Source organism: Styela clava, chromosome 1, assembly GCF_964204865.1.
Source record: "Styela clava chromosome 1, kaStyClav1.hap1.2, whole genome shotgun sequence".
Taxonomy (NCBI): Eukaryota; Metazoa; Chordata; class Ascidiacea; order Stolidobranchia; family Styelidae; genus Styela; species Styela clava.
In genome coordinates, this window is record NC_135250.1 from 5444058 (window position 1) to 5469786 (window position 25729).

The 25729-nt window shown below is 35.2% G+C and overlaps 2 protein-coding genes across 7 annotated transcripts in view; one reads left to right on the top strand and one right to left on the bottom strand.

Annotated features, from left to right (window-relative positions):
* The window catches only part of LOC120337512 (fibrocystin-L-like), a 65398-nt gene extending 43980 nt beyond the window's left edge, over window positions 1–21418 (top strand). The window contains exons 59-86 of the mRNA XM_039405317.2: window positions 187–373; window positions 1862–2055; window positions 2169–2243; window positions 2665–2883; window positions 3917–4014; window positions 4578–4713; window positions 4918–5081; window positions 5459–5622; window positions 6120–6268; window positions 6813–6981; window positions 7566–7677; window positions 8571–8691; window positions 8805–8981; window positions 9833–10010; window positions 10610–10743; window positions 11411–11672; window positions 12323–12389; window positions 12966–13080; window positions 13660–13796; window positions 14353–14463; window positions 15162–15413; window positions 16429–16656; window positions 17530–17588; window positions 18055–18191; window positions 18683–18897; window positions 19545–19686; window positions 20269–20377; window positions 20659–21418. Coding sequence (XP_039261251.2) covers window positions 187–373; window positions 1862–2055; window positions 2169–2243; window positions 2665–2883; window positions 3917–4014; window positions 4578–4713; window positions 4918–5081; window positions 5459–5622; window positions 6120–6268; window positions 6813–6981; window positions 7566–7677; window positions 8571–8691; window positions 8805–8981; window positions 9833–10010; window positions 10610–10743; window positions 11411–11672; window positions 12323–12389; window positions 12966–13080; window positions 13660–13796; window positions 14353–14463; window positions 15162–15413; window positions 16429–16656; window positions 17530–17588; window positions 18055–18191; window positions 18683–18897; window positions 19545–19686; window positions 20269–20377; window positions 20659–20728 — 4181 coding nt within the window. The 3' untranslated portion in view covers window positions 20729–21418. The remainder of the gene's footprint in view (window positions 1–186; window positions 374–1861; window positions 2056–2168; window positions 2244–2664; window positions 2884–3916; window positions 4015–4577; window positions 4714–4917; window positions 5082–5458; window positions 5623–6119; window positions 6269–6812; window positions 6982–7565; window positions 7678–8570; window positions 8692–8804; window positions 8982–9832; window positions 10011–10609; window positions 10744–11410; window positions 11673–12322; window positions 12390–12965; window positions 13081–13659; window positions 13797–14352; window positions 14464–15161; window positions 15414–16428; window positions 16657–17529; window positions 17589–18054; window positions 18192–18682; window positions 18898–19544; window positions 19687–20268; window positions 20378–20658) is intronic.
* Window positions 21419–23466: 2048 nt separating this feature from the next.
* Window positions 23467–25729, bottom strand: part of LOC144428199 (cholesterol transporter ABCA5-like) — a 29981-nt gene continuing 27718 nt past the window's right edge. For all 6 annotated transcript variants that reach the window (XM_078117120.1, XM_078117111.1, XM_078117118.1 and 3 more), the window contains 2 exons: window positions 24675–24839; window positions 23467–23704 (listed from right to left, as the gene is read on the bottom strand). In XM_078117120.1, coding sequence (XP_077973246.1) covers window positions 23603–23704; window positions 24675–24839 — 267 coding nt within the window. In that variant the 3' untranslated portion in view covers window positions 23467–23602. The remainder of the gene's footprint in view (window positions 23705–24674; window positions 24840–25729) is intronic.

The window sequence follows — 25729 nt, forward strand, 5'->3', positions numbered from 1 at the left end:
CTTCCAAGTATTCGAGTTCCAATTAGAAAAAAAAAATAGTCCATCAGGTTCTGAAATCATCAGGTATTCAAAAATTTCCAGCACTAATGATAAATTAAAAATTTTGATATCAATTTATTTATAAAAAATTAAAATAATTTTAGGCAGGATGAAACAATATGGTCTTATGATAAAACACATTTCTAGGTTCTTTAGCTCTTGGAGCAAAAGTCTTAGCCTGCCTTGGAAGATGTGAGATACATGGTCTTGACGCAGGTGTTGTAAAAACGAAACTTCGAGAAACCGTACTAAAAGGTTCAACAACCTTATCGCTCTTAGAACCTGTACCATGGGTCGCTGGAAATGTAATCGCTCTTGCTCCTACAGGATTCAAGTGAGTATACTGTTTGAATTTTGTGTTGAAATATTAGACGTTGGCGGAAACGTTAGGAATACAAATGCCATTGTGTTGGTTTGCAGGTCCTCCCCATCGTGAGGTAGTGCACATAACCGCTGGTAAAATAAAGCTTCCTCCACCATTAAATCTATGCATCTAAAACAAATATCTGGTTGACTATTCCTATACCCAATCGTAACCGTCTTGTAACCGGACGAAAGACTGTGGTTCAACAAATACTCAAGCCACATTTTCGGCTTTCCTGTCCCCTGAGATTCTATCCTACAATTGCAAAATCTTTACCTCCTAGGCCAGGGATGGCGAACCACTGACCCGCGGGTCACAAAGTGACCCACCGCGTTTTATTTTTGACCCGCCAAGCGAAGGCACGAATAAAATAAAAAAATTCTAACATATCAGTGATAAAAATTGATAAAACCGGCCTTAAATTAATCTAACAATAACTAAACTATTATAATGTACCGTCAGTTGGACAGTCAGGAAGAGCTGCGATCGCTCATGTTCAAAATGTTGATTTTTGAGCCGGTATGGTAATTTTCGACACCCCTAATCTTGTACGCATGTATGCACCGCTGTGTACCGTTATTCAGCTATTGGGTCTGACATCGTTTATGACATAACAAGGCAATTGATCTGTTCATTTCTCGCAACGCCTGTCTTTTTTGGAAGTGCATCTGCAGACTGTTTCAGTGGTTATACGAGAACTAGATGCTACTTTGCATTTTATTAGTTTCTCGTCTACAATGCCGTTGTGAAAACAAAAACTTTCAGACTTAAAATAAAAATCTAGAAATCTGATATAACAATGGGAAAGTGGCTTAATGTGGTTGGAAGCTGATCGAAAATTATAACACTATCAAAGCGGAATTACTTCCAAACACTAGAACCGTAAAATATTTTAACGCATCATCCTAAACGTTTTTGGTAATTCATGTGCGTGTTTTCGTACTCTAATATCATAAAGCCGAGTGCCATGAAAAGTCCCTGATAGAAGTGCTGCATAAGTAAAGCCCAAAACTACACCAACACCAGCTTATAAGATTTGTTTCAGAAGTTTCTTATAGATACAAACGTGAATTAAATATCTGTGACCCACTCTCTTATGTTCCGCGATAAAATTATAATTTTTGACCCCTTCATTGAAAAAGGTTCGCCATCCCTGTCCTAGGCATTGTGTGACATGTATGGTATGTTGTAGATTCGGAGTTGAAATTAAGCATTTACGGTATTTTTTATTATGTTTTGACTTGAGATATGGAGAAACTTTTATTCCACAGCAATGGTTTTTTTAAAAATAAAACGAGTTAATCCTTTTCTTAAGTTATTGATATTTATATTTTGTTTTCTAATTCTATAAGATCTTGTGCCAATCGAGAAAAGCAGATAAATTGTGAGATACTAAAAAATAAAGTTAGAGCTAATTAGGAGACTTCATTCCTGAAGCTTTTCAAAATATATTTTCAGTCCATGGAATTCTGAAAAAGCTGTTGTTTCATCCGTATCTGATGATGGAATGACTCTAGTTTTGGCAGCACCCCTTGAGCATGACCATAAAGCCGCCACCTTCAGCCATGGATCGAAAACAGATTCTTCAAGGACATGGGAAGTTGAAATGTTGGCAGAAATTGTGCTTCTTTCACGTAAAATAACAATACAAGGTATGTAACTCTCTTTTTATTCCACCCTTTTTTCCTTTAAAACTCATTTTATCTTATTCTCTCTTTTTAGAATTTTTTTTTTTTTTTTTCAATTCAAATTCTCTCTCATACAGGTGAAATCGATGATGATATACTTGATGATGGATTTGGAGTAAGAACTCTTGTAGGGACTGCTGGAGAATTTGAAGGTACATATTGTGTTGAGTTCATATTTTATATTTGTCTGTCTATCTGGCTGTTTAACATCAAGTCTACATTATTACCTACAAAATGTACAGTTATTAGTGGACAGAGAAGAACAATTATTACTCCATTTAGCTGATACATTTTGTGAATTACAGTTAGAAAAGTGACAAAATCGCTGGTAGTAGTACCATAGTATTTTATTCTGTCGAGAATTTCAAATAGCTTAAACGCATGATAACCATGTTTCGAAATTGGTATTAAGGCAATGTGACAAGGCTGTAATCAGGCCATCATGAGGTGATTGAGTCACTCAGTAAACATGCTAGAATATCAACACTAAATAGTTTGCAATTTTGTTATTGTAAGCTTATTAATTTAGATTACAATGCTTTTTTATAATCAATTGGTTCTCAATTTTTGTAGCAATATCAAGTTTCACATCTGTGCAATTTAAAAATGCTGGTCAGTTGGGACACTCTGATTCTTTCGATCCACGAATTCAGTTGGCTTACAAGTCTGCCGGACCTGGTGGTAAAGTAGAGAAATGTTCTTTCCAAGATGGGTTCTCGATTGGTGTAGGACTCTACTCTACAAGTGCCACAAAGGTGTATGAGAATGTGTTTTTCCACACGGTTGGAGGAGGTAAACATTTTTTTTTTTCACTTCATTTGTCGAGTGCGAAGATACGTTTATCTGGGCTGCTGTGAATAATGTAATTTCCAAGGAATATATAGTCGCGGCGATCGATCCCCACACATTGTTGATAAGCGTAATTCTGTAGTCATTCCTGCATGGGACGAATCGTCTGCTCCGAAACGTCTCAGAACCCTTGAATCGAATAATTTATATTTACCTATTTATTGATTCAATTGACTCTCTCATAGGCAATAGTGTATGCAATTTTTTTGAAAAAATTCCTTAAACATTCATCACCACTTTTCATTCAGGTCATACACATTATACCAGGGGTTCTCAAACTTTTGGAGTTATGGAGCCTGTGAGGAGTTTACTATTACAATAAATTTATAAATATAAAAACACATTGTTTCATTGTCAATTAATGTTTCTGAGTAAATTAAAATTACTTTATTCAATGCCTCGGATGTATTTGCTGCTTGTCAAATTTTATTAACACTGTTATTGCTTTTATGGACAGTTACAGAATTAGCCAAGTCAGAATATTTAATAGGTGAACTAATAGCTCGCGCAGCTCATTGTTTTTTTCTCATGAAGCCCTGGGGCTCCGTCTGGAACACTTTGAAAACCATTGCTTTATACAGCATCAACGGGACTCACCCCTGCAGAACCCACCGCACTTGATTGGCAGTACCTGTCTTGTGTAGATGCCCCATAAATCAACCCTACTGTCTATAATATGACAGCTCAATGTGCCATCCACAAGGCAAATGTGAACATATTTAATCATTTTTACTTCTAACATTAACTAATACTATGGCGTTAGTCTGCTCTAGTTACTTTTTAACACATCATTGAATCTAGTGTTATTTTTGCAATCAATCCTTTGAACTGGTCTTCCACCACTGTTGTTATATTATAGAAGAAAGTATTGAATTCACAACGATAACAGATACTTTGCGTATTGCTGAATGATAGTGAAGTGCAATATAATTGAATAAATAATAAATTTTCATATCATGCTAATTTCTTTTTTAAGCTCTTGTTGATGAAGGAATATCGAATGATATCAAGGATAATGTCGCCATAATGGATGAATTTCCATTTACCTATCGCGACAGATTTGTGAAAAGCTGGGTATGTTTAGGTGTCATGTTTTTTATTAAGACTTGAGCCACATTTTTAAAAATCTTATTCTTTTTTCAAACAATTAGCGATATTCAGCATTAGGGATGTAAGTTTTCAATATTCAACTTCCAAATCGCATTTCAATCGAAATGTTTCAATTCGAATATTTGTGAATCTGATTATATTTGGTATATCATATCAACATTACATTACATATTTATTTTTTATTACGTAAAATTTGCTTTTTCAAACAATACCGGACATATAGTGACTGTTTTTTTTTTTAATTTCAATATACCCTGGCTATGAATTGGAAAATCTGTAAACACAGGGAAAAACAACAAAGAGAGGGTTTTAATCAATGTTGCGACAGCTCCGTTGTGTCCTGCAATATTTTTTTAAATAAAATTAATCCAGTTCTTTGAAATTGCTTCGAATCAATTTAAATTGCTGTTAATTCAAATAAGTTTTTCGATTCAAAATACTGTCACTTAGATCCCAATTCAGCATACACCACCCAAATGTTCAGTTAATCGCATTTTGTGTTGAATTTATATATGACTCCTTTGTAGGAATATCATGGTGCCTTCACCCTAGACAAGTCTCAAAATGCACAGTTTAACAACAACACTGTTGCTGGAGCTGAGAGAGCTGCGTTTCAGGTTGCAGGACAACCATGCGAGAATAATCCAGTCTTGCCATGGTCAGGTATGTAATGTTCGTATTGTAGTCAGTTATTTCTAGATATTTGAAAATATTCTGCGCAAAAGATATGAAGTTTTATACATGCTGTCTATTATTCTATATTTGACATGTGCGTATAGATCTACTTTTGCAAGCTTCCCAGTGAAATGAAAAATCACCTTTATACCTAAAATGTCTTACATCCTTCAAATTTGTGTTTTTGTACAGGGAATGTTGCACACGCCACCTTGATTGGAGTATATCAAATTGCGGCATCCTCATCATGTACTCTTTTGAATGATTTCACTATTTACAAAGCTTGGGATTATGGAATTTATCATCAAGTCTCTTCAAGTGCTGAGATCGTCAACTGCAAAGTTCTTGATGCTCAAGTACGATTTTGATTATATTATGGCATACACCAGGGGTCTGCAACCTTTTGTCACTCACGGGCCAAAGTTAGGGGTTGCAAGTCATTGGCACATATTTTTAAAAAGTTGGAAACCAAACGATCCTTTTTATAATAAAAATCAAGCAGTGATACACGTCTTTCGAATAGAATATAGATTTATTTCCTCATAGCATTGCATCTCGAAAAATTCCATTTGGATACGTTCGGCGCATTTCACCGTAATACTCCTAAAAGGTGTCAGTCGTTAAATGTTTTGAGTAGAATTTCATCTTAACCTATGTTAATTTTACGTTAATTTTTTAACATCTCATATATATACTTGGTGATTTTAAAATTATATTTCTATAATTCATGTAGGTTGGATATGCACCTATTGTTTTTGGACCACCTTCTCTGACTCATCAATTTGAAGACAAATACGCAAAAGTTGCAGATTCTGTATTTGTTGGACGAACTTCATGTGATGCTGATGACTTGGATGAAAATACAGATGATAGCTTAACAGCCCGCAGAGTTGCTGGGTGAGATATTTTGCCCACGATAGTTAGTAAGCATCATTTCACTCTGGTTTAAACAACAGAAAACTCAAAAACTTCAGTCCCAATTACCTAATATGTAACTCGATACGAACCATATTTTAAGGACAAAAGGCGAATCTTGAATACCTTTTTTCCCTGAAAAATCGATCATTTGTCAATCATGTACTATTTTATTAAATCTTCAGTTGCTCATTACAACTTTGTTATTATTTTATATGTGTTTCTTTGACCAATGTTTGACAATTTTCCATATTAAAAATGGGAAAAATAAAAAAATTTGAATTTAGGTTAGTTATTAATATTGACATATATAACGCCTACTTGCACAGTTTTCTCTAAACAGCCTTGCTGTACAAACAGGCATTAATATGAAACAATATATAAGGATCTACTATTTATGGTGATTAGTTCTATTATTATTAAGTTTTTTGTGATGAAATTTTGGTAAAATCTTCATACATTTTTTTTATGCTACGTAGAGCAAATAAAAAAGCTCCGTCAAATAGTCACGGTGGACGAATCGCTCTTCTATTGCCAATGTTTGCAAGTGGTCAAAACGGAGCAACATTTAAAAGTTTACTGATGAATAAAAACTACCCATCAATTCGTGGAAAGCTAACTGTGGAAGGTATTTTCTTTTGTTAAACTTATCTTAACTAGATGAGCTCGATGTAAAATTGAGACGATGTAAAATTGATTAGCAAATATAAAAATATGAAGAAAAAATAATTGATAAAAACTCACTCAAAGTAATAGTGACTCATAAAGTGGTCGACAACCTTTTAGGTGGGGTGGAAGCCCAATGAAAAATTCTAGATGCTCCAGGAATTGTCTTACTTTGTCTGAATTGTATAAATTATAAATATGTATAAAAGTAAACTTATTATTATGAAGTACGGTAAACCAATTTTAAAAATGTAGCAAGTTTAACAATAATGGCGTTTGATTATATTATATATTATATATATTAATACCGGTATATCTTGGATAAACTACCCAATGCTGTGCTGGCGGGCCCCATGTAGCCGCTGAAACCCCAGTTGAAAACCACTCAATTAACTGACCTTGCCCAACTTTTCATCGAAATCAAACAACTTCGCTATGATTCATATCAGAGGAATATAATCGAAAATAAAAGCTCTGTTTTCATTTTTTTCTTCGGAATTTTATAGGTGTCACATTTGCCAGTTACCAATCAGAAGAGTGTAGTGGAATTACTGATGTTGTCTTACATACTGCCGGTGCAAACGAGGATTTTATTCATCCAACAGATCTAAGTGAAACTCAATTGGTTGCTGTTTCAGAAGCTGCAAAAGTGGATTTTCTCGACGCATCACTTTCGTAAGAACTTTTCAATTTCCCACAAAGTGTATGTGATGTTGTTGTAGTTGTTGTTTTTGTAGAAATTTGAAATTTTCTCTGTAATATTTTTTGTATTTGAAAGCTTTTTCCATACATGCATTTTGACTGAATAACTGGTTAGCTATTCTTAAACTTCATGCCTTGGTGCGACATGGTTCACCATATGCTGATGTATGGCACATTGTGCCAAGCATTAGGAATAAGCTTTATTTCACATATTTTTGGGCTCGGAGGTACGAATCCTGCTGAAAAATAGGTAATAGATGTACGAGAGGATTTAACCAATCAATATATAATTTCCAGTCAGAAATTCAAGATGGAGGACGTTACCAGAATTGCTCTTGCCCACAATACTGGGAACGATGCAATACTGCTGCATACATATATTTTGGCATCATTGCCATCTTGTTTACTAAATTATTCAATATATATCATCTGATTGACTTGTTTAAATAACTTGAGTAACTTTAAATCTTTGACGAGTGGTGATTCGCATTCAACTCCTGTCGAGTCAATGACTCGAGCCCCAAAAACTGCATGTAGCTACTCCTATATTTTTGCAGGAAAGTCAATCCAGCTGATTGTGTCGACATGCCATGTGACGCGAAAAAGCAAGTTTTGGTCAAAGATACTGATGGGTCATTTCTCGGTGAAGTTGGTGCCGTAATACCAAAGGTATGACATAAATTTATTTATCTGTGGAAACATTAAAATCAAATTTTTATTTGAATATCAGAAACAAGTGTGAGATTGACACTTATTGTTCATTTCAAGTTCACTTTTCTATTGTTAGATTAAAAAAAAATACTGATAAAAATTTATAACAAAATACATATTTTGGAAATCAAATGAAGTATAAATTTGATTCTAATGGGGGAATAAATATGTACAAGAGGATTGATGGACTCCTTGCTGTGATAGGGTAGTTCACGAAACAGTTAGTGGGTTACTGCTTCCTGCACTATCGAGTTCGTGCTTCAGAAACAAATACCTGGTTAACTATTCCCATAATTGACATGAAGTATCCGTTTCCTCGTCTCCCATCACACCACACAAATACTAAGGTACTAGTGATAGAGCGTAGCCAAACTTCTTGTAGGCCCAAGGTGGTAGTTTGATCAGTATCATCTTCCCTCCAGTGAAATCAATCAAATCGTTTTATATTAGTCGTTCAGGAAAAGCACAATGAAATGAAAGCATGAGAGATCACAAAATATTTGTATATATTTATACATTTGTCAAGAATAAAAAGTATAACTGCAAAATGACCATTCGGTCTACTTGTCAGCGGCTACTTTTCATTAGCTGTATGAATAAAACTTACGAATAAAAGGCTGTGGTACATCGTGCTATTAGGTCATCTTGTTGATTCTAAATATGATATTCGCTCAACTTTATTGTTTTATTTATTCTGAAGTCTGAATTTCAATGGGGCGGAGATCCAGGATATGGTACTGGAGATTATAGAGTTTCAAAAGTCATGATGATCGGTACATCGTGCTTTTAGGCCATCTTGTTGATTCTAAATATAATATTCGCTCAACTTTATTGTTTTATTTATTCTGAAGTCTGAATTTCAATGGGGCGAAGATCCAAGATATGGTACTGGAGATTACAGAGTTCCAAAAGTCATGAGATCGGATGAAAATGGTCAGAAAATACCTGTTGATGACATAGCCAAGGAAAGAGGTAACATTTTTAGTCTATAAATGTCTATAAAGTAGTAGCAGAAGTAAGGTACCGTAGTCTATAAATGTATATGACTCTTATTTTGATTTTTTGATTTGTTTATTTATTTAAAGGAATTCCTCGGAACGATGCATGTACTTGGGTACCTGAATGGAACGCATATAAATGTGTTGGTGTAGGGGCTTATGATTACAAAGTATTGGTTATGGAAAGTTTGGACCCAGATACAGAACTTAGACGATTGTCTCCTGTCGGAATCTTGTGCAATGATCACATGAATCTTGCCAATGGTATATAATTTTAATTTGAAGAAAATCCTTTTTTGTGTTCTGTTCATTTTGATATCTGATGATACGTAAGGCCTGAGTGAAGTGGGCCATGACATTTTGATCAGAGGTATGTAGTCTGCGATGGCAGTGCAGTCAAATTCTAATGCTTTACCTGCTGGGCCATAACACTTCACTCATTTCTTTGTGCATTTCTGACTTATAAAAGTGAATCTAACACTGGTCAAACAATCTTCTGAAGCAAGAAGCAAGTTTAATAATAGTGGCAAACCTAATATGTATTTGATTATATTTAAACAATATACATGTACCATTCCAGACTCTCGGATTTGAATTGGGACTTGCGAAACCCAAAGGCAGTGGTTATTCAACCAGGGTTCTGTGAATCCCCCAAATCTGGTTTTTCACTATTCATTCAATTTTCTGAATGGTAAAAATATCAATTTATTTCGCCTTTATTGGATTTTTTTTTTTTTATAAATTTATATGTAGTACAATTCAACCAATAAATTACAATTAAACATTTGCGTAGAAGCTCATTGAGTTTCCCAAATAATTCATCAGTTTCCGCTCTAAGATGGTTAAAAACAATTGCCACAGGGTGCTACAGAACCATGGTTAAAAACCAAGGGCATACATTACCTGGTGTTGGGGGTCTTAACCCCCATTTGATACACTCTCCAGTCTAGACCAACAAGACCCATTAAACCCCAAGACCCACTACCTGTTTCGATCTAACTTTGCAATTAGAATTTCAGAACCCCCCTGGCTATGTACGTCACTGTTGAAAATCACTGATTTAGAAGATAGCAGAGTAAACACGTTGTTTCTTATTTGTTTCTATATTAAAACAGGCCCACAAGATCACGGCTGGTGTGCAGGATATACTTGCCAGAAAAGAATTTCCACATTCTGGATTATTGTACCTAATCAAAGTAATGTAACTATTTATTTCTCTGGTACAAACCCAAAGAAAACACGTTTTCATTTGCTTCATCCAAAACCTGAAGACAAAGTTGTTTTGTCTGTTTGGTAAGTCAGTTTATACAATGATTCATTATTATTTAAATTATCAAACCTATTCACAATGATGTCAATGAATCAGTTATACGTTACAGGTGCAATGATTTTGGTGGTTTAGGTCATTTTTGCCATGACCATCCTTTGAAAACGAGTTCAGCAATCTTGCATAAAAATCCTTCTGTGGTGCGGCGCTTTGTACTAAGCATTAGAATTTGCAGGCTCGAATGCTGTGAGAATACTTACGTGCGAGAGGATTGCTGGACTACTCGGTTGTTCGGTTATGTCTTTTTCCACCATTAAGGTCCATGCATCTGAAACATATAACAACTGGCCAACTAATCGCATACCTGACATGGATTGGTAACCGAATGTGAGGCTGTGACACTTCATATAATTATGCCGTTTTGTTGACTTTCCTTTCCCCCAGGATAAATATGAAAATCCTATTCTATCCATTCAACCTATGTAGGGTGATGAGAGGCGTGTTTTTAATACTTCACATGGCACACCAACTGTCAATGAACTAGCTGGCATAAACTGTTTTATTTTAACGTCAATTACCTGTAATAAATTTTATAACATATTTATGATTTGTTCTTCCGTTTCAGGAACCCCATTCCACAAAAGCAAGAAGTTTCAAATGCAAATGGTGTAGTGGTGACACCATCAAATGCATATTCACTTTCTGATGGCAAAGTAAGACTGGCCAAGCCAACTGATGAAAATATCCCAACCCTTTCAGGTTTGTTTTACCCTTTATATCCTCTTTGTCAATAACACTATACAACGAAAATTTTCAGATACTAGTAGATGGATGCGTCATACTTGTCTTCCTAGGTAATGAAATCAGGTTCACAGACTTTTTATATCACAGACTACTTAAACTGCAATCCAAGATGATTTGAGTCATTTGGACGTATTCGCCATGATAGTGGCATATACTGGTAACCGATACACTGCAATGTGTGACCTTTAACGATTTAACGTGTGACGATTAAAAGTATTGACTCATTGGATAGAATTTGTTTGAAAAATATAACAATATATATATAATGGAAACAAGAAATCTTCCTGTATGCCATCTGATGGCATGGCAAATCTGTGGTACGAAAAGTTTGGTTACGCCTGCAGTATGGGAAGTAAGATGTCGGACACCGGAATGTAGTATGTGTACCAAGTAAGGGTTAAGCCATAATTTCAGGTACAAATACTATGGGAGTCACTTGTCTAGTCCCCGAACACATAATGAAACTAAAATAAGGAAAATTGGAATAAAATGATGGCCTAGCCCTCTCCTGGTACATATACTATGTTCAGGTGTCCGCCATCTTGGTTCACATACTACGGGCGCAAAAGTTTGTTCGCTATGAGATTAGTTCTGTTGGTTTATTATCTTTTTGTTGTTTCAGCTCCAAGCGGTGCCAACGTGTATGATTTTGATACCAAATTAACCCATATAGCTCTTGGAGGTGACGGAGGCGATGGCGATGCAGTTGTCACAGTTGAAACGAAGGATAGCGTTATTGTTAACTTTGGATTCCCTGCGGTTGCTCTTGATGAATTCTTCGAAGATAATCTAATCAATAACTTGGCTGCTCTTCTTGGAATAGAACCAGCTAATATTCGATATGTTAATGTTGTAAGAGAAACTTCATCTCGCAGAAAACGAAGGTGAATGAAATTTGGTGAATAGACAAAAAGTGTATATATGGATCATTTTGTAAAATTGTTGTTGTCGTGACGACTGTTATTTTTTTCTAACTGGATGACGACTTATGGCACCTCAAATTGCACCTCCAGTGCATTGTTTAACTTCCAGCGTAACCCCCTTAAAGGCAAGGTAAAAAAATCTGGACTGTGCCCTTGACAGTATGGCTATCCTTATGTTTTTATACTGGTATTTGAGCATTGATTTCTTGTTTACAATTGATTGTTTGACTGAATTACACAGTATATATGTGGCAGTGACAAAGAGGTCGGAACTGGTCGCACATACCAGATTAACTGAACTTAAAACTCGGGCACACCATTCAAAATTGGCATTTATCCACTGGTCACTTATTTTTTTCTTGCGGGCCTCAGTTTGCACATCCCTGCTATACACAAACTGACACCTGAATAAAATAAATCCTTTGGTTTGGCGTGGTTATTACACTCTAGTTGTTAACTTCTGAGTAACACAGTTGGCAATGTATTTGAAGCCAGCAGTACTAACCTACAATCAAACATCTAAACACCAAGCCCGAAATTTTTGTTTGTTATCTTGTAGTAACTCATGTTTATTATATTTTAATGATTAAAATATTCCTGTATCGTTTTAGTGAGGATGGAACAGTAATAAAAACAGTAGAGATTTCAACTGATGATGCTACAGCAGCTCGCAAATTGGTAACAATTCTTCTTTTATCCTTAGTGATTCAAGAGTCTTGCTGCACATGAACACAAATATCTTTCTGTAACGTTTTGTCTGACCGAGGTCAGACTTCCTCAGACATACATAGATACAATGTACACTTAGGATAGTTATCTTCACTCTTGGTACAACATCCTTGCATTATATGCATACGGATTCACCGGCACAATCGCATAGAAGAATAAGTAGTTAGTCTTACAAAAACGGATTCCTTTTTTATGTTACTTATTTTTAAGATTTTTTTAAACTATTATTTTCAACATCCACCAAACAGAGCGGAAATCTGATAAGATAAGTTTAATTATGTGTCAAATTACAGCCTCATACTAGTTATGGAAATATTTAATCAGTTATTTTATTTTTCAGCAATCTTCTCATACATAATTGTCCCAACAGGATTTGAACCTGTGAACCTGTGCCTGGTAATCAGAGGCACGGTGGCATGATGAGTTAACTGTTGACCCACTCACTTCTTCCTCTTTTTTGACTCACCCACTGCTCCCTAAGCCCCCCCCCCCCCTGAAATTGAAAAGAAATATTTTTTCAAACAGATCATAGATGAAGTTCAAGTTGATAAATTAGAAGAAAAATTGGGTGTTGGAGAAATAGAGTCAGTTTCTATAGGTAAAACTATGGATGCGAAAACTATTGCGGAGACTGACGAAGGTAATTTTATATCACATTTGTGTAAAGATTAGGCTAAACCAGTGCTACCCAATCTTTTTTGTTAAATTCTTCTCTCAGTTACGGTAGGTTTATAGGGTTATTTACTGCGGCGAATTTTCCTAAAACCCTAAATAATATTGGTAAGACTACAGCAAATACAAATCAAAATTCCTCCACTGTTGGGAAACGACAGGTTGAACGAAAAAAAGTTTTAATGACTAACATGCATTCAAATATACAATTGCTAGGAAGATTTTAGCCCAGGGTAATAATTTTGATTGGGTCAATAAATTGTCAAAAAGCAAATTTAAGTTGAATTTAATGATAAACTCAATTCAAAATGTTAATCTGCGGCATTTACCTTTAGACCTACTCTAATTTTATTTATTGCAGCTCTTACTTGAAACTAATTTGGTAAATTGCATCAAAGTTATCTGTTTATCTAAAAAAATCATCATTTTGAAGGTTTAAATTCAATTTTATACTAAGAATATTTTGGTGAAATATTTCATAAATTTATTAATTGCTTATATTAGTTTTCAACTCTTAACACCTTTCCTTTTACCGATAATGTACCAGCCTTGAGAAATGAGGAAACAGTCAACAGTACTGAAACCGTTCTCATTCCGACAAAATTATCACTGGTCACGTCCCCTGCTGGTGAGGAGTTGTCAGTATTCAAAACGAATGCAATGATTCACATCTTAGATGATACTGTGAGTACATCTAATTAGTTACTGTTATTTCTTTAATTGTTTATCAGTGTCTTATAGTTCTACTATAAACAAGGCTTTAAACTAGCAGTCATATGGAGACAAGAAAATACCTGTTTTAGCTGACTTTGATTGCATCGCTATCGCCAGACTATTTGGAATTTTAACTTGGTATTGTAAGGACTGTCTTTATTCATGTTGGCAAAATGTAATCTCTTTGTATTAATATTGAAAATGGCTTGGTTTTCTAAGTTTCAGCAATTAGCGAGCGGACCTAATATTTTACTTACTAAAAAAAGTGAAGAATATAAAGCTTATTACCCTGTGATGATAACATACAACTAATCGTTAACGCTTAGTGACATTTTATCGCCAAAAACTATTTTTGCTCATGAATGGGAAAAATCGCTGAAGGGCTTGTAATTTTTTTTTTTAATTTCCTGCAAGTCCCAAGTGGCCCGATATTTCACCAGCAATTTTGCTGTGCTGCTTGCTGTGGAATGTTTTCTATTGTATTGCCGGATTTCCAATCTTTTTATCTTTCTTTTTATTCTTTCAGGACACACTTGTATCAACAACCACTGCATGGAAAGTAAATGTCACTTTGGATTCCAAATCAGACTCGTCAGCTGAATTGTCGGGAACAACTGTTGAAGTCACATTTGAAAACGTAAATTATTTTAAAATATAACTGACACTGACTCAAAATTAAGTAAATCCTAATAGATTTTTTCTCGACCCTTGATCCCATAAAAATTCCTTTTTAAACTCAACCATTGGTCGATAGGATAAGGTTTACATATTTATCCCAGGGGAAAGGAAAGCCAATAAGATGGCTTAACTATATAGCGAACCACGGCCTCTCGTCCAGTTACCATTCCATGTCGGGTGTGGGATGAGTTAGTTATTTGTTTTCGGAAGCATGGACTTGATGGTGGAGGAAGCCATAACCGACCAGCGGTTACCCAATGAATTACCCTACGATGGCGAGGAGTCCAGCAATCCTCTCGCACGTAACCATCCACGCATGAGACTCGAAACTGCGAACCCATGCAGAGTAATCAGAGGTGCGGTGGCGAGCGTATTCCCAAAGCTTATCATGATGAGCCACACCGCCGTGATTTTTATTGTCTTGCTGCTATAGCGTAGTACATGCATTCGCTAACAGTATAGTTACATCTTTATCCACCAGTCATAACTATTTCGATATTAAGATATTAAACCTGGACTGGTCAAGACTATTCACTTATCAATCTCTTCGAATAAGTATAGGTTAGATCATAATCTGCCTTCTTGATATATGGCTGGAAAACCATATGAAAACGTTTAGTGTTTTTGAACAAAAAAATTCCAATTTCCATTTTTCAGGGAGAAGCGAATTTTACTGACCTTAGTATTTCACACAGTGGAACTTACACACTTGTATTTACGGCTTGGAGTACAGCTTCAGATAACAAAACGCTGTCTACCACATCACCAGAAATCGTCATTACAGAACGAACAGTCAATGTGAATTTTGAAAAACTGACTCCAGAATTACCGAAAGAAGAAGACAATTTACAATTTGAGTTGCAACTTGTAGATGAAAATTCTGAAGCTTTAACACAAGTATCTCATAAGGTAAATTGTTCATGCGGGTTTTCTCAAATCTAGGAGTTACGGGACAGGATTTCCATATTTATCCTGGGGGAGTGGAAATCAGATGAAATGGCTTAATCAAATCACGAAAACGAACTCTTGTCAAGTTACCGGTTAGTTGTTTCAGCCAGTTATTTGCTTCAAATATATGGATTTGATGGTAGAGGAATCCATAACCGACCAGCTGTTTTGTGACCTTATGACAGCTAGTCTAGCAATACTTTTGCTCATAATTATTCTCACGAAATTTATACCTGCGAACCTTTTGCAGGGTAGTCATGTCCAAACGTTATCAGCTCCAAAATATCCCAGATAAAAAATTGAATAGATTAGTAAAAGTTGATAAATTCTGGTTGAAACAAATCAAGTCAAAAGAGTCCTACGTTTTAGTTAGTATTCAAGTCTGATCTATATTTATAATTTCGTATTCCAGTCTCTGTTTGAGCGAAATTTAAGATTTTTTAAAAAGTTGAGACAAAATGTGCAATGCCAGGGCCAACCTCAACTGTTGTGCAAAACAGATTGTGCATGTCCCACTCCTAGTGTAGGCAGAGATAGAAGAGAAGTAACTTTTAACATTTTACGAGCCTAGCGTGCACAGAATAATCAGGTTGATCTAAATAAGATATAATTTATAATGATTAAATTTTATACACTTAAAATTATGAAATGCATAGGTTGCCGTGTGCTATGCTGTTAAAAAATTGATAAAATTACAAGTAGGATTTCAATTGCTTGGTCATTATTTAGATACGAAACGGATCAAAATATTTTTTGACAAGCAGGTAATCTATAAGGGTGGAAGTCATTAGTGAACTCTCGTTGGAGCAATAAAACTCAAGATGCATGTAGAAACGCAGTCACAATTTATCAATATGAAACTTTTTTCATGCCATTCGACCCTTTCCAGTTCAATTTGAAGTTCTTTAAGATAGCCAAGTGGAAAAATCTGGCAAGACTTGAAAATAAAAATTTGAAATTACCTTCAATTTTACAGGGACTTACATGGAAAATTGAAATTTGTTTTGACGATCCCAACATGTATACAGGCGTTGCTTTATCTGACACGAATGTGGTTACTTTTGATGGAGAAACAGGAAAAGCGACCACCAGCATTTCATTGAGTGGAACAAGTGATTACCTAATTTACAATTTGAAGTTCCGACTTTACACAGAACCAGCAACCACCACTTATGACAAGACAATTGGTATCAAGGATGTTCAGGTATATATTCAATAAAAATTATACAAGAATTTGAGCTGTACTTGGGACAAAAGTGGTTTAGAATAAGATGAGAATTTCATATTTACCTCGGGGAGCGGTCTAGCAATTCCCTCACACATACCGTAATTATACCAGTAAATTTTTTTGCTTTTAAGAGTAAATAAATCGGTACTTCCAAAGTATGTGAACCAAGATGGCGGACACCGGAATGTAGTATGTGTACCAGGTTAGGGTTAGGCCATAATTTGATTCCACATTTCCTTATTTTTGCTCTATTACGAGTTTGGGGCCAAGTCACTCCCGTAGTATTTGTACCTGAAATTATTGCCTAACCCTAACCTGGTACACATACTATGTTCCAGTGTCCACCATCTTGGTTCACATATTTCGGTAGTGCCAACAAATCCGAGGTGAAAACATTGAAAGAATCAAATCTAAGGCACAAATCTGACTTAATTTTTCACTCAATATTCAATGTGCATTACCTACTACTTCACCAGACATTGAACAGCTACTTGCCGATAAACAAAGATAGCCATCACATTAAATGAATATAAGGCTAATACTATGCCGTTGATTAGCCTATATTGTTTTTCAAAAAATTAGCACCACAAGGATAAGTTTAGTAACCAGATTTGCTGAAAGGGTAAAAAGTCCAAAAAATGTTGCGATCCCCTGATCTATAGAAGTACTGTCATTGATGTTACGCTCCATCTCTTAATCATAGTCGATATAACTTATAGAGATTTCAATAGAAAAACAAATAAACCTTTGACAACCAACCTCTATGACTTCAAAAATTCAGATAGTTACGAGAATAAAATATTCTGATTATATTATTCATATTCAAAAATAATTTCCTTATTTTTCTAGATTTACCCAACAAACGAGGCAGATTACAAGCACAATGGTGGAGTGACAATGCAACTTGTGTGAGTAAATTTTTGTTATTTTCTGCCTAATGTTTAAAATGGTGGGCTAGATTGGATCAATAGAAAAGGGCTCAAATCAAAAATTGATAACCAGTAATATCAACGTCTTATGTGTCAATAATTATTTTAGTATACAATGAACAGGATAGTATTTTCGATGCTCCAGAAGTATGTGTACCAATATGGAGGTAACTAATTTTGTTCGCCTACTTTACATTAAATTGTATAAAGGCACTGAAACCTATGGTCAAGGGGTATATTCACTATGCTGTTTGGTTATCTATCCTTTGCTACCAAGTATATTCATATAGGACGGCTTACTTTTTGGCTATCTTCCTCAATTAACTTTGAATAGGAGCTAGACAAAAAAGCGAGTAGACTTATTGGCTTTCCTCTCTATCTACGGATAAATAGGAAAAATTTTCTTTAAAGAGAATCTGTAACAAGCCTTTTTTTTTACTTTAAGATTCCTTTTTGTTGATGACTACGATACTGTGCTTCAGAGCAGTGATGTTAAAACAGTACAGACCGGGACATACAACGATATGGCTTCAAAATTTGATAAAGTCTATTTGAGTCCTTTCATTGCTTCAAAATCAACAGGTGAATTATTATACTGTTCTGTTACAATTTTAAATACTAGAAACTAGTACTAATTTTTTGATGTCATACCCCCAGTATAGCCAGGGGAAGATAATGAACCATACCCCCCTTTTGCTATTAGTATCACTATAGTATTAGGATTGACATGGTTTAAAATTCCAGTTATTAATAGAATACTTGAGCCATAACCATGCCCATGTTCCATATACCCTCAATTCTGTATTTTAGGCAATTGTTATGAATGAAGTCATAATATTGTTTTAAAATGTCCATTATCACATGATAACATCTTCTAAACAAAAATAATACACTGAATATTTTACGCTGCTTTTCAAAATACAAAATATAACAAATTGCATGAATTTTGACATCACAAATTTTGAATTATATCCATCTTCACTCCCCCTCTGCGATGTCATGTTGAACAATGTAAATAACATGTAGTTTTAACTTGGAAAATCTTTTTTTTAACAAATATATAAATACCCTAGGTTCTCGCAAGAGACGTTCAACAGGAACTACAGATGGCAAACTCACAATTACCACAACAGCAAGGGGCACGACTCAGGAAGATTTAGACCAATTCATTGAAGATTTCGAAGCGGACGGAAGGGTTAATTATGGTAGCACTCAACTCACACTTGCATCTTCATGTGGCATTACAAAGGACGGCTCTTGTTATGGAGAAGAGGCTACAACTGTACAGGTAGGATTTCAGCGTTAATTCTTTTCGCTGAAAAATTTGATTTTTGTGGTTTGAAAATAAACAACCTTAAACTTGCAATGTTAAGAATTCACATAAGAATAATAAGTCAATTATCAAATATTAGTTTCAAGCTTTCAGCAACGCCTATCCAATTTATTACACTCTGGGTAAGTTGATGGCGTGGATTTGAATTAAAACTTATTTGCCTCCTGCGCTATCTTTGTTAAGTCTAACACTTTCACTACTTGGTCATTGGGCCCAATTCCATGGTCCCCACCTCACCCAGGGTCTGGAAAAATTTAGGTAATGATATCAGTGGCATCTTGCCTTGACAAGGTCTTGTTAAGAGCGAAATGAGTTAATAAATGTAATAAAGAAATGCAAGAAAAATGATCTTTATTTTTCCTGACAAGCCCACATAGTGGCGATGACTATGTGCATAAATAATTTTAAGCTCATCGCTTCTGTGGGGTGTTTTACGTATGTTCTGGTGCAGTCCATTACAGGCAAGTGTTTAAGATAGCACAACTTCATCTGGTACCAAAACCAAAAGCTGTGTTTCACCATATAACCATACCATCCTAACAATTTTTTTTATTCCACTCTGAAAATGTCTATCTTGATATGATCTGATTTTTCAATTCCAGGACACAACCACTACGAGCAAAGCTTCAGCAGAAGTTAGCACTGACAGTCAGACAACCATCATAATATTCGCAGCACTCGGTGGATGCGTGGTCTTGGCTGCGATCATCATTACTACAACTTGCCTCGTGAAGCGCCAAAATAGTGAGAATTCAACTTCATAATTATTTTAATGTGATATTACCTTGCTCGAAGCAACACCTAAGAAATCGGGTGGTCCTGAAAAGCATTTATCAGCAGTGAAATGATAGCCTTGTTGTTGTTTTTATAAAACTCGCTCCTCTCTGCAACTATTGAATCAATCGATTTCAAAATTGCAGTACTTGAAGATGGTAAAAGCTGCTAGAAAGCTCTACTTTTCCCCGATTATTTCTTGAAACCCTGATATTACACCGCTTTCATATCAACATAATTAAGCCTTTCTCACTAGTTCTTCACGCTGCCATTATAAGATGGATTCATTTAATGAGTGTTGCAATTTTGCTTCTGTGACCCTGTAGATTGACGTTTTTCGCTTCAAACAGGGCTCTATTTACGCAAACAGCTGATATCTGGTGATAGTAAGAAACTAAATTTTATTTGAGAGGACTGGATGGCCTACCCAACTTTGGTGAGGTTGTGGGAATTAAATTTGAACTCAATATCTAATCTAATCGATATATGTCCAATGGATGCTCTAATAAGCAATTTCTTCATGAATATCTCCAACTATATGTTTACTTCTAGCTATGACCAAAGTGTCTGCGATGAGATGTTTGGATGCCAGAAGTGGAAGCCCTGAGTCGCAAGCCCCGTTGTACTATTCATTGGATAGTTTTCGGCCAGGAACGGGAAAGTAAGTATATAGGAGAATAATTTTTACATTTTTCCCCATCAAGCATAACATTCCCAATCCAACAGCTTATGTTTAATGGGTAAAAAACGTAATGGTATTTTTTCTATTCACTGCTTTAAATTTTTTGCCGTTTTGCCCGCTGCCTTTATTACTGCAACATTCTCATATCGCAGTTCAGACCTTTGGCATCCGGGGGGGTCCAACCTTTAATACTAGCAAAATAGATGTAGCATTCATTCTACTGAAATAAACTTTCAATTAATTTGAACTCTAATTTCTAGGGATTGGAGGGGAGCAACTCCGGATTCCTTCAGAGCCTACGACAACATGACTCCGGTGGCCCAAGCCTAGTCAGCTCCAAGTCTTAATGTATTTATGTGTGATATTGTCGTTACTCTTTTTGCGTCCGTTTTACCATCTCTCTTTCCCTAAATTGTTGAATTAGTATATACGTGTTCATGTGATTGGGTATAAACCTTTTCCAGTATTCAGATCTACTGTGACTTTTTTTTATCTTCTATCACTGTGTTTATTGTACTTTTTCCATACTATCGTATCACTCTCATTTTATAGCTCTTCTTTTTGTGTATGTATGCCTTCTAAAAATAATTTTCTAATCAAGATAATACCAAACCACTTTTCTGTCCAGTCTGTTAACCATTTTAGTTTGTTTTTTGTCTCAGCAACAATTTGTTGAATAATTGTGAAGAATTACTGCCGTGAAGCCAGCACCGTACCCCGGAAAAATATTAGTACATTAATACAATTTCCTCTTCTGATTTAAAATTGATTACAAGCATTTGGAAATATAAAATAAGCCAACTGACGTTACAACAAAGTATGCGCGAAAACAACTATTATCCCACGTAAAATCGGTCCAGTCAGCTGGTTATCAGTTAATTGCATAGTTATCCTTTTATTATGTTCAATTCAGAATAATATTTCTCTTCAAATGCCTGGCTTCCACTGTTTTATTTTTATTACCTTAGATGTGTACAGATCGTTTGATCTTCTTAAACATAAATATATTTTTAGCAACAATGCTCGTCTGTTGATTTGAAAGTTGGCTCCAACTGTGTTTGGAAGTAAAAAAGTGTCTCAGTAATGCAGTTCCCCTCATTTCCTTTTTAGCACAGTTGTCCCACTATGCGTCTAGAATGAGATTCATACAAATGCAACGAAACATTTTTGGAACGCCTACTTTGTTAATGCAATTTGGATAAGATTAGGCGATACCATTACTGATCAATTACGTATATTTAATAAGGCAGTAAAACACTAAACTTCTAAGAGTGGGCTCATTGTGTTCCGTGTTGTTTGTTGTATAACAGTTAATAATTACATGAGCTTTTCAGTGAGTGGTTAAGTATGGTGGTGACGAGGTTGTTAGACTCACAACAGGTTGGTGCAGTTACAGAGCCATCTAACACATAATGCTTTTGATAGTTTTACTTGTCCATGTACCCAACAGCAGAAAAGGAAATAGTAAATTTGAAAGCCAAATGCCTATAAATAATATTTTAAAAACCATCAAGTTTCCCTCACCATCTTAAACACCATGCAGTATATAGTCATTGTATATATTGCTGTTCGCGTTACCAGATTACGGTAGTTACCAATTCGTATACCCGGCTTTACCAAGCAAGTTATATTGAAAGTAAATCCACAAAATCACCACAAGTCTTGCTTTACGATTTGGTTTCGTTCGCCATCTTGAACATTACATAGTAAGTATGTATATTGCCAAATATGGTAACAGAAACAGAAGTGAAATATATAGTCTTATTATGATACTTAAAAGCATATTTATTTATAAACCGTATCTATAGAACAAGCTGCAATACACAAGAAAAACTCTGCAATAGAATTATGGTATTTGCAAATTAGACTAATGACTGACTACTGGAACGCGAGGAATGCAGCATTGTATTCTTTCCACTATTTATGGCGATGAGTAATAAATAATAAGTAGACTAGTGCAATTGGATTGAGTACAACAGCTCTTGATCCTCATTTCATTTTGGTTAGATAACTTTGGCATATAGCAAGAGTATAAAAGAAAAGCTAATATATATAAGGCAGTTTTTTCAACCTTTTTGGTGTAGCATAACCAAATAAAATTCTAGAAGCTCGAGGAAATCCTGTGCAATTGATTACGTGTATAATTATTTATACGATCGGTTTTGCTATCACAAAATGTGTAACAAAAATTTGACTGGGACACTAGTGAACTACTTATTACATGATTATTTTATACCTTTGTAGCAGATTATATTCAAACAATATAAAACAATACGGACCTTACAGTTTTGGATGTAGACTCATGGAACTCTGTACTGTGCTGGTGAAAACCACTGATCTAAGGTAATGAATGTCATGATAATACAAGCAGTAACAGGAATTAGGTAATTAATGCACGAGTTCAATATCAAGAATTATATATAAAAGTGCTGATCAAAAAAAATTCAGTCAAGTGAAGTAATAAAAAATTAATTTCAATAGGTAGATACTAAGGAAATCAAGTAACATGGTTCTAGAGCAGGGCTTCCCAAACTGGGGGTCACGACCCTGTATTTGGGCGTGTAACGAATTTTATGGGTCACAAAGAGTACACCAATTTCACATAAAGTACTATATATATTGTAGTTTTGCTTCCAATACCACAATTATCAAAACCAAGTGCAAAACATAAATCTCACGATTTTGAAAAAAATACATAGAATCAGAGAAGCGGCGCTTACCTAACATTCCCGACTTTACAGAGGGCGCAGGAAATTTCGATATATTGGAAGGGGTTGCGAGATAAAAAAGTTTGGGAATTCCTGTTCTAGAATCTAGAGGTATTATAATTAACAATCAGTAACTTATTCAATTTAGTTAAAATGCATAAACTTTTCAATAAAACTAACCATTCTAATACTCATACATAGCAATACAGGGTGCAAATTGATTGAAGCACTCAAAGCGGTTGTTTACAAATTTGAGTTTGTGACCAATTTAAGGTTTATTGGTATAATGAAAAAATACAATATAAAAAACTTTTGCGCTGAAAAATATTATATTTTGTATTCGGTCATGTCTAGGAACGGCTAACACTGGGCAGAATGCAATCAGAGATGATCATATATGAGAAATTCTGTAACAAAATTTTGAGAACATATGATAATTGTCTTTGGTCCAGTGAACAGCAAGTCCCTTTTTCTATCACGTTTTTCTCTTCTATCTTCACTTTCTTTTTCTTAACTTTTGCTCTCTCTTTCTCTCCTCTGCTCTCTGTTGTTCTTCTTCATCTTTCACAGCCTGTTCCTTTGCAAATCTGAGGAAAACCTGAAAATGCGGGAACATACGTTTTTAAGTAACCACAAATATGATTTCTGTATCTTATTCAGAAGAAGTCTCTAGACAAGCAATGGTACTACTGTAGTGTGTGTACCAGGTTAAGGTCAGGCCATCATTTTTTTCAGATTTTCCTTTTTTTAGTTCTATTATGAGTTCGGGGACTGTTTGTGTTAGCCAAGTGAATATACCTCCAACCCATAGGTTTCAGTCCATTACACAACTTGATGTAAAGTAGGCGAACAAAATTAGTTACCTCCATATTGGTACACGGACTTCTGGAGAGACCAAGCGATTACCAAGTATATGTTATATTTCAAAATGACAGAGATTTTTTAAATTCTTTTTTTTACATCCTAGGCAAATTAGTTAAAACTAGAGGCCTTTACCCGTATCGACAAAACATTTCAGAATAATGATCAAACCACTATGCTATCCAAACCGTTGCATGTGAAACAATTAAATGATGGCTATTCTTCTACCAATCTAGATAGGTGAACAGAACGAGGGCCATGATTTATCCTAGTAATTAACCGTCATTACAGAATTATAATAAAAATTACAAAGACGATTGTAAGTGAGTGAAATGTTTAAATGTTGGCTATTCCTGTACCCAACCTATATATGTGAACCCTAGTACCCTAGCTCCCATTACAAAAATATAGCAAAAAAATCCTAAAGACGCTTGTATGTCAAATGGTGGCTATTCCTGTACCAAATTATATATGTGAACAGGACAACAGGTCATGATTTGCCCTAGTAATAAGCTCCCATTACAAGAATAAAACAAAAAAATCTTAAAGACGCTTGTATGTCAAATGGTGGCTATTCCTGTACCCAACCTATATATGTGAACGGGGCAACAGGTCGTGATTTGCCCTAGTAATTAGCCGTCATTACAAGATTATAACAGAAAGATTACAGAAACGCTTGTAAAAAAAATATGGACATGATATCTCACCTGTTCTAGAGTCGACTGACTGAAGCTATATTCTTCAATTCCGAGTCTTGTTTTAGCTTCTTCCATCGATGAAAACACATTTGCAAGTGAAATTACGTCGTCACGCTTGATTTTGTATGTTAAGCGATTCCCAAACTTTTCCGGTTCTTCCACTGAAGGGAAAAGCTAAAAAGAAAAATAGTCTAGTAAACCAAAAAAAGTTTTTGAAAAAACAAGCTCGCTTCTTGTCTATCCACAGATATTAATGTAACCTGAATTGATTTTTATCCTGTCCCATTCGAGAAAGTTTATAGCGACATTTGAGGTACATATTTACTCTCCGCCACCGATTTTGAAACACTTTTTTATGTCTGTCACTTCAAACAAAGCCCTGTACAAGCATCTATTGATAAGTGAGAAGCTAATATTTTTGTGAGCACCAGAATCAGTTAGCAGAATTAGTTAGCATCGCCTATCCTACTCAATTTATTACACATTGAGGAGGCGAGCATGACTTCAATATGTGATGTTATTTTGTCATAGATTTATTATCAAAATTTTCATTCAAAAACAAACTTCCATTCATAATTTACTACTACTGAACTATATCATCACTATCGCAATCTTTTCTGATTGGCTTCGACAACTTAAGTAAGCTAGGTGGTCAAAGTGTATAACTGAACTGAGATATGGCTAATACTATTTAAAGACTTGCAACCACCAATATCGAACTCTTCCCTGTTCGGCTTAAACAACTCAAGTAAACTCGAGTTGTTACATCAGCGTTTTTATGCTTAGTGAGAGTGGAATAAAGAAATCCAAATTAAGCAAAAGGATTTTTTATTGAAAAATTGTTACGAATCGCTGTGTTACATCACTAGTTCTGAGCTGGAAACGCAATCTCTAGGTCCGCACATACAAACTTATACAAGTTTTGGTACTCCCCTACTGAGTGTACCAGGTTATGGTTAAGCCATAATTTCATTCAGATTTTCTTCATTTTAGTTTATGAGTTCTGGGACTGTCAGTGTTAGCCAAATGAATATACCCTGTGTTAACCTAGTGGATATATCCCT